The sequence below is a fragment of the Malaclemys terrapin genome, chromosome 1 (assembly GCF_027887155.1).
Source record: "Malaclemys terrapin pileata isolate rMalTer1 chromosome 1, rMalTer1.hap1, whole genome shotgun sequence".
NCBI lineage: Eukaryota > Metazoa > Chordata > Testudines > Emydidae > Malaclemys > Malaclemys terrapin.
The window spans coordinates 148,645,431-148,658,839 of NC_071505.1; the positions used below are offsets into that span (position 1 = coordinate 148,645,431).

Below are 13,409 nucleotides of genomic sequence, written 5' to 3' on the forward strand. Positions count from 1 at the left end.
CTGCAATAAGCACATAGCTCCTCAGGTTATCGTACTCACGGTTGGCGTGGCTTTCGGTGTTTAATGCTGTCTGATGGTGGGGGGTATCTCAAAGATGCTGAATGGCCCTAGATGTTGGAGTTGTAGATAGCAGATTAACAGATATCCATATAAGGACTGGGGTTGGTTGGCAGCACTTGTGGTAGCAAATCAGTGGTTGTAGATGAAGTGGTTAATGTGTCTAATTATCCTCAGCTTCTCAGGTTCCAATTCCAGATTAAATCATGAATCAGGGATGGAATCCACTAAAAGTTGCACCTTTCAGTGCTTGAACATGTTGTGTTTCACGGTTAGGCTGGCTCAGTTTGGTAACCGTATTGCTCTAGCCATAGACGACTTGTGCCTCCCGATCCTGGGGGGCGGGGTGGGGTGGGGACACGTGTAAAGGGGAGGACATGTGACTGCCCCACATGTCTCCTTTGCCCAGTGACCTCTGCCCTCCCCGGCCCTGGGCCGCTGCACTGTCCCCACCCCCAGAGTTACCTGTGGGGGAGAGGGGACTCTGTCCTACTGTGCCTCCCGCTCCCCTCTCCCCCCCCCCCCCCCCCAGCATGTTCAGCTTCTTCCCCTGGCAGCCAGGCCTGGGCAGGGTGAGGGATGGAAATGTTTCTCACGCCAGCTGAAGCTGGCCACTCTGGGTTCTGTGCAGTGCAGCAGTTGCCTGTGAGAGCCTGGCTGGGGTGGCAGCCTGCCCCGCCCCTTCTCCTCCCCACCCTAGCTCAATATTTCCTCTCCTTACTCCACTGTTATACAACTAGCTGTATGCTGGTGGGTTGCTGCTCTCCACCCCAGAGGTGGCTGCGTTTCAGCAGCTCTGCACAGGGATCGTTTGTGAAGCTCTTCGGGTACTATCGGGCATGGAAGTTGTAAAATGTGAAAATAGTCACCACTCCTTTTAGCCAGATAATTTCATATGAACTGTCCAGAGAACATCCAAATGAATCAGTGTTGGTTGGGGGCGTTTGTTGGGGACTGAAACCACCTGGGAGAAGCTGATGGGTTCAATAATCCCGGATGATAAATAATGAGCAGTAAATGGCCTGGCAGAAATTTGTATTGTATTGTGTTATGTACCCCTGAAGTTTATATAATTCTCTCTCCCCCTTGTAGAGGAAGAGAAGAAGTCAAAAGAGACTGAATCAACAAGCCAGGCTGACAATTCCTCCAATCAAGAGAAAACAGGTGTGTGGCCATCACACTCTGCCAGAGTTAAGTGGGGGAAATGAGGCACATATGCTGATGGCAATGACTAGCTGCTTGTGAAGGAGGAAGACGTGCATGGCTGTAAAGTGGCCAGTGGAGGGAAATGGTTGTGAAGTGTTGGGAGGGGACAAGGTGACTCAGGTATTGAATTTACTAAAAGTTATATCTTTCAGTACTTGAACATTTTGCATTTCATTCTTGAGCTGGCTTAGTTTGGTAACAGTATTGCTCTCACTCTAAAGATAGCAGACTGAAAACCTGCCCTGGGAAAAGGGCATGGCGTGATGTGATATTAGGACATGAGAGCTTTGTGCCAAAATGTTTTAGTTAATACAAACAACAACCAATTTTAAACAGTCTGGGGAAAATACTCACTTCTAATGATCGTGTTTCACTTCCATGGTGTCTGTGATGCCCTAATCCTACTAGTTCTTCTTCGAGTGATTGCTCATGTATATTCCACGGTAGGTGTGCGTGCTCGCCACGTGCACCGGTGCCGGAAGTTTTTCCCTTAGCAGTACCTGTAGCGGGGGAGCATCCCCCGTGACCCCTGGAGTGGCGCCTGCCCCCCCCCCCACCTCAGTTCCTTCTTACCGCCAGTGAAGGTGCGTTGGAACTGCCCTGCTCCAACTTCGCTGTAGCTCGTCCCCAGAACTGGTCGTTCGTTTAGTACCTGTAGTTAGTTAGCTGCATAGGTAGTTTAGTTAGTCAGTGAGCCCGGGCCAGGGAATGCCCTGAGCCCCGGGATTTAAGTCGTGCAGTTCTTGTCAGTGTTGTATGCCAAGGAGCGACCAGCACACAGACTGTTTGCGCTGTTTGTTTAGTACCTGTAGTTAGTTAGCTGCATAGGTAGTTTAGTTAGTCAGTGAGCCCGGGCCAGGGAATGCCCTGAGCCCCGGGATTTAAGTCGTGCAGTTCTTGTCAGTGTTGTATGCCAAGGAGCGACCAGCACACAGACTGTTTGCGCTGTTTGGGAGAAACAGCGAAAGGTGCAAAATTGGCAAATGGTTTAAGCTCCGGACCAAAAGGGAAAGAGAAATTAGGCTCCAGGCCATTCTGCTGGAGTCGGCGCTGACCCCGGCACACCACTCCGAGCCAGTGCCGGGCACCGCGGTGTCGGTACACGGCAATCAGCCGGTGCCATCGACCTGTCGGCACTGCTCCCTGTCCATGGGACATGCCAAGAGGACCAAGAAGAGTCCCTCCTCACAACGGCACTGAAGGAAGTCTGGGAAAGAGGCTAGGCCCATGTCGGGCAGTCCTCGATCCCCATCGGGCCCCAGGCCTCCGACTCACATAGAGTGGAGTAGCCCGGCCCCTTCGTAACAGGCCTGTCCGGATGCCTTCTACAACTGAAGTCGCCCAGGACGTCATGTCTAGGCCGGTGCCCGGAGTCCCGCCGATGTCAGGAGAGTATTTGATTAGGAATCTTTAAAACAGGAAACCCAAATGCCATTGTTAGCTGCTCTGTAGAATAGAACTACACTTTAAAAGATCTTCTGGTAAGAACAAGGGTTAGCTCAGGTACGCGAGTCCTTCCACAACTTGTGCAATATGTTGTGTGCTAACTAGTTGCTACTGTAATTTGTGAAGGGTTTCCGGATCTTTCAAGCATGTCAAATACAACATTTGAATGTAAATGTAAAATAGTAACCGCTTCCTTTGTCCAAATTACTTCATATGAACTATGGTGGAAATGGCCAAGTGCAGCGGCGATGATCAAGGGCATTTGCTGGGGCCTGAAAAGTACGAGAGGTTGGTGGGTTCATTAATTCCAACTGGTAACCAGTCCCCAGCAGGTGGCCGGGATAGAAATCATAGTTGCCATTGAAACTGTTAGTGTTTTGTACTTCTGAAGTTTATATCATTGTCTTTCCCCTTTCAGGTGAAGCAGCAAAGTTGGAGGAGATACAACAAGATGTACCAGTGAGCCTCCAAGACAGTAACGAAAGCCAAGCTGAGAAAGGTGTGTGTAACTGTCAAATTTTGGCCAGAATTGAGGCACAGAAGTGAGGGAATGAGTCGCCAGAGAGAGAGAGAAGCCCAGGGTTGTAAAGATAGAAACAGGGTCCATGGGAGGGGATGAAACTATCACTGTTTCAAAGCGGAGTGGGAAGGAGGGTTTGGGCTAGACCTAAAAAGGGGCTTAGGTGCCTGTAACTAGGGTTTAGGCACCTAAGTCCTGATTTTAGGTATAATACCTATGAGCATGCCAAGCTCCACTCAGAATGGGTGTGGGGAGGAAGCGGCAGTGTCCTTCCTGATAACCTTTAGCCCAGTGGTTAGGGTACTCACCCAGAACGTAGGAGACCCTGGTTCATTGCCCGCCTCTGTCTGCCACCTATAGAGCACCTACCCCATCTGACACTAGAAGAGGGGGTGGTTCTTCTAGTGCTTGCTCATATCTATTCCAATTAGGTGTGCGCGCCGCGTGCACGGCCGTTGGAAAGTTTTTCCCCTAGCAGCATCCGTCGGGTTGGCTGTGGAGCCCCCTGGAGTGGCGCTTCCATGGTGCTCAATATATGACTCTGCCGACCTGGTGCCCCCTCATTTCCTTCTTACCACCCATGACGGTCGTTGGAACTGTGGCGTCTTGCTCTGCAAGTTCTCCACGTTTTCCTAGCGTTGTAGATTTTGCTTTTGTTGGTAGTTCTTTGTTTTTGTTGTAGTTAGTGGTAGTTGGGTTGGGGGGTTTACCCTCCACCTCGACTGTTTTCTTGTCCAAGTCCCCGGGATTCAAGCCCAGCACGTCCTGCTCTATGCCCATGCCTATGGGCAACTCCCATCACTCTTGTCTAAATTGTCTGGAGGAGGCTCACCAAGCCGAGAAGTGCAGGATCTGCAATGGGTTTCGTCCTCGGACTAAAATGGAGTGGGACTTTTGCCTGAAGCAACTCCTTATGCAGGCGGCTCTTAGGCCCCAGCCTCCTTCAGCGCGGCAGGACCCGGCACCAAGCTCTTCGGTGCACAGCACCAAGGCGGCACCTTGGATGGACTCTGGGTGAGACCCACGGCACTGCCACTCCCCAGCACCAAAGCCGGCAACATCAACCCGGCACTGGAAGCCGGAGAAGTGTGGCTCTGCTTCGCAGAGACTCGCCCCCCTGGCCAAGACACTGGTGTGTCCCGGAGGGGAGCTCCCGGGAGCGAAGGTCATGGATGCGGCACCATCGACTTCGGCCCCGCTGGGTGACCCGTTGAGTCAGGTGCTGCTTGACGCCCCATCCCACAGCATTGTGGAAATCGAGCTGCCTTCCACCCCGGACACCTCTGCGGCTGTGAGGGACCTCGTCACCATGACTGCACCGGGGTCTCCTCTGCTCCATGCCAAGTCTCCGGCGCCTCAGCAGATGGCACCATCTCGAGGCAAGCTGGCGTTCATCTGGCCTTCGGCACCACAGGCTCTGTTGGACGAGCCTTGGTACTGCTCCTGGTCCTGGCACTGCTCGGAGTCCTGGCACCATTCCCCATCGCAGCGCTGGTCATACTTGCGGCACCGCTCCCAATCGCAGTGCCATCCTCAGAAGCTTTAGCCCAGTGGTTAGGGTACTCACCGAGGATGTGGGAGACCCTGCTTCAGTGCCCGCCTCTGTCTGCCACCTGTAGGGCACCTAAGCCCTCTGACACTAGAAGAGGGGTTCCTGGCTGTGGATTGCAAGCTGGGAGAGGCGGCCTCCCTGCTGCCTGGATGTAGGTGCCAAATCCATGAGAAGAGTGTGGCTTAGGATACAGCCCTCTCTCCCCATCTCCCATTGGCTAGCTTAAGCCCCTCCACACCTAGCTTGCTGGTTTTTGTCAATCCCATTCTTGAATTCTCCCCATTCATTGTATAGGACCCCTGGGTGCCTAACTCAGCCTCATTTGATCCCATCCTTGTTTCAGTGATTTTTATAGGCCCCCTAAAAGTTAATGTTTGCACCGCTGCATGTTGCCACCTCTCCCTTCCTTTGTGGCTCTGGCCCTTGCAGACGTGAGAAGGGGAGGAGAGGGGGTTTCTATTGCTGAGAGAGAAGTGGCCTGTTGCTCAGCAAGGGAATGAGGGGAAGGGAGCATGAAGCTCACTGATGGTGAAGCTGGGTGTGGGGACTAGGAGAGGAGGTTTGAAGGCAAGTTTCTTGCAAAACAAGAAACAAGACAATTCTACAGGAGGTGCCTATCGTACAGTGCTGCACTTTCTTTGATTTCTTCAGCCTGTCTCTGCTCCCCTCTCTGCTCTGGTGTGTTCATGTGGTTACTTGCTGATGTGCTTCTGCTCTGGGTGTACAGGGCATTTCTGGAGCATTATTACCCTGCTCGTTACCCTGTCGCTTTCACCATCCGTTCCACAGATGGAGGTAAAGCAGTGGTTCCCAACCTTTCCAGATTACTGGACCCCGTTCAGGAGTCAGATTTGTCTTGTGTACCCCAAATGTCACCTCCCTTAAAAAGTACTTAGTTACAAAATCAGACATAAATATACAAAAATGTCACAGCACGCTTTTACTGAAAAATTACTTACTGTCTCATTTTGTCTGTATGAAATGTTTGTTAGTTTTTACTGGCTTTGCTAGTGCTCTTTATGTAGCCTGTTGTAAAACTCAGCAAATATCTATATGAGTTGGTGTAGCCCCTGGAAGACGCGTACCCCTTGTTTGGAACCACTGAACGAAAGAACTAATCAGTACTTACATCCTGAAAGCATGGTCAAAATACTAATGTCTCATTAATGACCTCATCACTTTCCTTGGTCAGAGGTCATTATTATTATCCCCTATTTTTAGATGGGGAGATGACACAGGAGTCTCTGTAGACTCTCTTAACGCATGAGATTTTGGAGGCTTCTGGTACCACTAGATGAGATGAGATGAGCAGACTCCCAAATGTAGTCTTCTCTTTAGTGCCAGGCCTACCAATCATATCCGTTATGGGGCTTACATAATTCTTCAGTGTGAGGATGGAGGGCAAAATTCAATCCCTGTAATCCCAAGGGGGGTGGAAAGGTCAGTCTGAATTCTTGCTCATGTGCATGGAAGCTCCATGAAGGCTTATGAAAATGGGTTGAACAGTGGAAGCACCACTAGTTAAAAACAGATGTGTGTAGCTTTTGGTCAAAAACAGCTCAAATGGTTGTCCCCTTTCAAATCACACCCTAACTTTTTTTTACATTGTCACTTCTATAGAACCATCAATTGAACTAGTACTTGAGTGGAATAAATTCTGATTATATTTAATTTTTATTTTTTCACAGGAAGCCACAAGAAAGAGGGAAATTTATTCCACACATGGACGAAAAAAATTAGAGGGAACATTGATCGGGTCAGATCGGGCCGGACACACAAGACAGGTGCTCCTCTACCTCTCTTCAGAACACACTGGGGTTAGACAGAAAGGCACTCAGTCCCTCACCCTTCCCTGTTGGCTTGAAGCTTCCAGCAGCTCTGAGAGGTTCTGTCATGGGGCCTGTCAAACAGAATGGGACCCAGGTGCTGGCTCCTCCCTCACCTCTGCTCCTTATCCCTCCTCCCTGCTTGCTCAAGGCTTTCTGCTGGTCCCCAGCACCAAGAGGAGCTGTTCTAGGTGCTGGCTGTGCTCCTAGCCATGTGAGATGCGCGGTAGGTACCAAATTAAAGGGAATGTTGCGTACAACCTAAAGGGAAGGTGAGTTACCATACAGTCTACCCCAGCCAGACTCCACAGTTGAGACAAAACCTTGTGGTCAACAGCATCAAAGTTACAGCATAGACACTTGAGCTTTGTCTATTGCTGGGAGGAGACCCAACCGGATCCTGAAGAAAGCCACGAGAGGATTCCAGATGGCGCTGAAGTTGCCTTGCTGTCACCATTAACACAACCTTGCCCCAAACACCACCTTAGAGAAAGGATGATAATTAGCAACACTATCAACATCAAGCGAGGTTTTTTTTTTTTTTTAGCGTGTTTGTGTTTGAGGGAATCTAGCCCCCTACTCTCAGGTATGGAGGCCCCAACAATGGATCCAGTACCTCCCCTCTTGATTTCACTATCCGTGAGGTGTACAGGGTACAGTTAGCAGCAGCAGCCCAGCAGCTGTCATGAGCTCAGGCTGGCTGAAATGCAAAGAGATGATGTGGTGTGTCTCTCTGCTGGACACTCACCTGCCCCCACAGATGCACTGGCAGCTGAATCTGAGCCATCATGTCAGCATAAAACATCTCTCTGCTTTAAGGCAACCGAGGACCTTCCAGCCTACTGCACTTCCCGGCTGCTTGATGGCTCCTTTAACTTCCTCCATCAGCGGTGGGCTCTTATCACTTGCTGAGGAGTTGAAGATACAGGGAGGGGACTAGGAACTGCTGAGCAGGGATAAAGCCTGCTGTGCCCTAGCCAGAATGCTTAGGGGGAAGGAGGGGAAAGCTGCTTGGTTTGTGCTGCCAGGCATGGAGATCGCCTCTGTCTTTAGGGAAGTTATTCTCTGTGGTGGTTGTCAGATTCAGAGTCGTGTGGAAGGTAATGGGCTTGATTCTTCGCTGTCTTGCCCCTTAGTGTAGTCATTTGCATCTGTGCAAAGTGCCTGTAAAACACAATCTATCAGAACGAATAGTACTTTACACCCACTGTGCACAGGTGTAAGTGGTAGCACAAGGTGCAGAGCAGCAGAGAATTGGGTCCCAGAGTAGACTGGCTGCGTAGGCTTTCTAGAGGCAGTAGATAGGAGACTGCAAAATTAATAAAATTATAATTTATTCTTATGTCAGGTCATTACAAATTTCCCAGTACCTTTACTGAATTTTGAGAGAGATGTACAATTATTTTTATACACATTATTCTTGGAGAATATGACAACTTCCATGTTTGTTTGTTGCTTATTTAATTATGTCAAATGTTCATGCTAAGGAGATTCTTAGGAAATCTGCTTTCTGTGAACTAGTAACAGGATCCCAGAGTGTCAAGGGAAAATAACATGGTGTTTTTTACCTCAAATGTGTTTACTCAGGCTTTGAAATGCCGCTTATAACTTCTATTTTGTTTTAACACGCTATACTTTTTATACTATATTTTTGAAAGATGTATATAACTGTTGTGATTCATGCTTTGTACAGAATATTTGATAAAAATCTTTAATTTCAAGTTGTAAATGTACTACTAATGGTAGATCTTAAATCTAAGGAACCTTTTGGTCAAAAAGGCAAACCACGCTAACAAGGTAGTCTTATCTCTATGCCAGACTTGTAGCTCATACCAGAGGGATGTGCCTTGGTCTTCGATAAGGCAATCTCAGGCAAACAAACTTTGTAGGATAATTATTTTAGAAAGAGTCCTGACTTAAAAAAAAAAGTAAGGATATTGTATTCAGAATACTTCAGAGAAGTAATGTTCAGGGATGTGTTACCAAGAGCCAAAAACTACATCATAAAGTGGGCTTTTTTTTAAACCACCCCCCTTTGCATGGTAAAAGCCTTGGTTTCAAACTCTCACATAAATAAGTCATTTCGGTATAGAATAGTGATATTGCGGAACTAAATGGTATCTGGCAATGCTTAAGCAACTCCTTATAGAAGTCAGAAGGACAAGAGTCACCTCTTCAGGAATTGTTAAGAAGAGACAGTGTTTTATTAGATGACTGTTTAAATTTAAAGACTTTCTTTAATAACATTTAAGTTTAAAAATGGTCACTTTGAGAGCTAAAAGACTGCTATATATGACATAAGGTGTTTGGACTCATCTGGAGCAGAATTTCAACTCTTGTTGAACTCTGGTGGAACTAAAGGCATATGTCAGAAAACGGACTAAATCAGGGAAAGAGGTAAAACTCTAAACTTCAAAAATATACTGAGAATTTCCTTCCACAAAGGCAGTTACGATCCTGCTGTAACTGCTGCAGCAGATTGCATGTATTTCCTGGATGTCCTAGCTCAATTTTTTCTCTCTTTACTCCACTGTTGTACAGCTGGCTGTATGCTGGTGGGTTGCTGTTGTCCACCTCAGAGGTGGCTGGATTACAGCAACTCTGCACAGAGATCGTTTGTGAAGCTCTTTGGGAACTATCAGGCATGGAAGTTATAAAACGTAAAAATTTTAACTGCTCCTGTTAGCCAGATAATTTCATATGAACTGTATAGAGAACATCCAAGTGAACCAGTGCTGGTTGGGGGCATTTGCTGGGGTCTGAAACCACCTGGGAGAAACTGATGGCTTCATTTATCCCAGGTGATAAATAATGCGCAGCAAATGGCCTGGCAGAAATTTTTGTTCCTATTAAAATGTATTGTGTTATGTACACCTGAAGTTTATATAATTATCTCTCCTCCTTGTAGATGAAGAGAAGAGCTCAAAAGAGACTAAATCAATGAACCAGTCTGACCTTCCCTCCAGTCAAGAGAAAACAGGTGTGTGCCCATCACACTCAGGCCAGAATTAAGTGGGGGAAGTGAGACACATGTGCTGTATGGCAGTGACTAGCTGCTTGCCAGGGAGGAAGACGTGCATGGCTGTGAAGTGGCCAGTGGAGGGAAATGGTTGTGAAGTGTTGGGAGGGGATGAGGTGCCCATTGCACACACAGGAGGGTAGGACAAAGACACTGTTACAGGAGTTGGGGGAAGGAGGGAGGGTCTCTGGCTGGAGAGTCGCTTGTTGTTCACAGGGGAAATGAAGGGAGCATGAACGTTGCTGATGTAGCTGGATGTGAGGACTTTGGGTGGGGACTGGAGGCAGCTTTCCTGCAAAAGGAGAATAAAGAGAATTCTCTGTGAGGCTCCTACAGAACAATTTTAGAACTTCTTTATTCTCCAGCCTGCCTTGGCTTGCCCTCTCTGCTTTGGCGTAATGACCTGGTTACTTGCTGATGTGCTCCTACTCCGTGCACACTGGGCACTTGTAGAGCACTATTGCCCTGCCCATCAGCCTGTGTTTTACCGTTCCGTTTGTAATAATCAGCACGTCCATCTTCAAACGCCATCCAAACATTACTGCATAAATCCTCGTGCCCCTTTGAGAGTGGGTGTTATCTCCTACTTACGCATGGGGAAACTGAGGCACGGAGAGGTGAAATGGTTTGTCCAAGCCACACAGGACCCGAGTCTCCACTCACATTGCTGTCAATCAGGAATCACCCTAGAGGTTTCAAGTAAGCTACAAGGGTGAAATGGTAGAGAATCAGGCACAGAGTGTCACAGAGGGAATAGAACCCAGGAGTCCTGATTCCCAGTCTTGTGCTCAGAATACTAGCCTACCCCTCTCCGTCTCAGTCATCTTATGACAATACCACACTTCCCAGACACAATGTCAGACTAGATGTATGATTGCTGCCCTGCAAATTTCAGGCAAAATGTTAATATGAGGGTGACTAGAGCAGTGTCTGGTTAAGCCCTCTTATACCTATGGCACCCCCAGCCAGGACAGACTCTTTGTCCCAGATCCTCAAAGGTATTTAGACACCTATTTCAGTGGCAGTTGGAAGCCTAAATACCTTTCAGGACCTGGGCCTTGGTGCTCTCTTGAAGGCTAAGGGGGGGATTGGTGGTTGTTCTTGTTCACACTGCAAGAGTCACAAGGGTTTTGAACACCTGGCTGTGGGACACAGCAAGCCCCTCGGCCCCCGGCTGGAAGCTGCAATAAGCACATAGCTCCTCAGGTTATCGTACTCACGGTTGGCGTGGCTTTCGGTGTTTAATGCTGTCTGATGGTGGGGGGTATCTCAAAGATGCTGAATGGCCCTAGATGTTGGAGTTGTAGATAGCAGATTAACAGATATCCATATAAGGACTGGGGTTGGTTGACAGCACTTGTGGTAGCAAATCAGTGGTTGTAGATGAAGTGGTTAATGTGTCTAATTATCCTCGGCTTCTCAGGTTCCAATTCCAGATTAAATCATGAATCAGGGATGGAATCCACTAAAAGTTGCACCTTTCAGTGCTTGAACATGTTGCGTTTCACGGTTAGGCTGGCTCAGTTTGGTAACCGTATTGCTCTAGCCATAGACGACTTGTGCCTCCCGATCCTGGGGGGCGGGGTGGGATGGGGACACGTGTAAAGGGGAGGACACATGACCTCCCCACATATCTCCTTTGTCCAGTGACCTCTGCCCTCCCCGGCCCTGGGCCGCTGCACTGTCCCCACCCAACCAGAGTTACCTGTGGGGGAGAGGGGACTCTGTCCTACTGTGCCTCCCGCTCCCCTCCCCCCTGCAGCATGTTCAGCTTCTTCTCCTGGCAGCCAGGCCTGGGCAGGGTGAGGGATGGAAATGTTTCTCACGCCAGCTGAAGCTGGCCACTCTGGGTTCTGTGCAGTGCAGCAGTTGCCTGAGAGAGCCTGGCTGGGGTGGCAGCCAGCTCCGCCCCTTCTCCTCCCCACCCTAGCTCAATATTTCCTCTCCTTACTCCACTGTTATACAACTAGCCGTATGCTGGTGGGTTGCTGCTCTCCACCCCAGAGGTGGCTGCGTTTCAGCAGCTCTGCACAGGGATCGTTTGTGAAGCTCTTCGGGGACTATCGGGCATGGAAGTTGTAAAATGTGAAAATAGTCACAGCTCCTTTTAGCCAGATAATTTCATATGAACTGTCCAGAGAACATCCAAATTAATCAGTGTTGGTTGGGGGCGTTTGTTGGGGACTGAAACCACCTGGGAGAAGCTGATGGGTTCAATAATCCCGGATGATAAATAATGAGCAGTAAATGGCCTGGCAGAAATTTGTATTGTATTGTGTTATGTACCCCTGAAGTTTATATAATTCTCTCTCCCCCTTGTAGAGGAAGAGAAGAAGTCAAAAGAGACTGAATCAACGAGCCAGGCTGACAATTCCTCCAATCAAGAGAAAACAGGTGTGTGGCCATCACACTCTGCCAGAGTTAAGTGGGGGAAGTGAGGCACATATGCTGATGGCAATGACTAGCTGCTTGTGAAGGAGGAAGACGTGCATGGCTGTAAAGTGGCCAGTGGAGGGAAATGGTTGTGAAGTGTTGGGAGGGGACAAGGTGACTCAGGTATTGAATTCACTAAAAGTTGTATCTTTCAGTACTTGAACATTTTGCATTTCATTCTTGAGCTGGCTCAGTTTGGTAACAGTATTGCTCTCACTCTAAAGATAGCAGACTGAAAACCTGCCCTGGGAAAAGGGCATGGCGTGATGTGATATTAGGACATGAGAGCTTTGTGCCAAAATGTTTTAGTTAATACAAACAACAACCAATTTTAAACAGTCTGGGGAAAATACTCACTTCTAATGATCGTGTTTCACTTCCATGGTGTCTGTGATGCCCTAATCCTACTAGTTCTTCTTCGAGTGATTGCTCATGTATATTCCACGGTAGGTGTGCGTGCTCGCCACGTGCACCGGTGCCGGAAGTTTTTCCCTAGCAGTACCCGTAGCGGGGGAGCATCCCCCGTGACCCCTGGAGTGGCGCCTGCCTGGCGGCGTATAATGGGTGCTACGCACTCCTCCCCCCCCCCCCCCCCTCAGTTCCTTCTTACCGCCAGTGAAGGTGCGTTGGAACTGCCCTGCTCCAACTTCGCTGTAGCTCGTCCCCAGAACTGGTCGTTCGTTTAGTACCTGTAGTTAGTTAGCTGCATAGGTAGTTTAGTTAGTCAGTGAGCCCGGGCCAGGGAATGCCCTGAGCCCCGGGATTTAAGTCGTGCAGTTCTTGTCAGTGTTGTATGCCAAGGAGCGACCAGTACACAGATGTTTGCGCTGTTTGGGAGAAACAGCGAAAGGTGCAAAATTGGCAAATGGTTTAAGCTCCGGACCAAAAGGGAAAGAGAAATTAGGCTCCAGGCCATTCTGATGGAGTCGGCGCTGACCCCGGTACGCCACGCCGAGCCAGTACCGGGCACCGCGGTGTCGGTACACGGCAATCAGCCGGTGCCATCGACCTGTCGGCACTGCTCCCTGTCGATGGGACATGCCAAAAGGACCAAGAAGAGTCCCTCCTCGCAACGGCACTGAGGGAAGTCTGGGAAAGAGGCTAGGCCCATGTCGGGCAGTCCTCGATCCCCATCGGGCCCCAGGCCTCCGACTCACATAGAGTGGAGTAGCCCGGCCCCTTTGTAACAGGCCTGTCCGGATGTCCGGATGCCTTCTACAACTGAAGTAGCCCAGGACGTCATATCCATGCCGGTGCCCGGAGTCCCGCTGATGTCAGGAGAGTATTTGATTAGAAATCTTTAAAACAGGAAACCTAAATGCCATTTTTAGCTGCTGTGTAGACTAGAAC

The 13,409-nt window shown here is 49.0% G+C and overlaps 1 protein-coding gene across 3 annotated transcripts in view; it reads left to right on the top strand.

Annotated features, from left to right (window-relative positions):
• Positions 1–13,409, top strand: part of CD58 (CD58 molecule) — an 88,274-nt gene that overhangs the window by 48,005 nt on the left and 26,860 nt on the right. For 2 of the 3 annotated variants that reach the window (XM_054043277.1, XM_054043285.1), the window contains 5 exons: positions 1,150–1,221; positions 3,128–3,208; positions 6,470–6,565; positions 9,516–9,587; positions 11,949–12,020. In XM_054043277.1, the coding sequence (XP_053899252.1) occupies positions 1,150–1,221; positions 3,128–3,208; positions 6,470–6,565; positions 9,516–9,587; positions 11,949–12,020 (393 nt within the window). The remainder of the gene's footprint in view (positions 1–1,149; positions 1,222–3,127; positions 3,209–6,469; positions 6,566–9,515; positions 9,588–11,948; positions 12,021–13,409) is intronic. The other variant, XM_054043292.1, reaches the window with a different exon arrangement.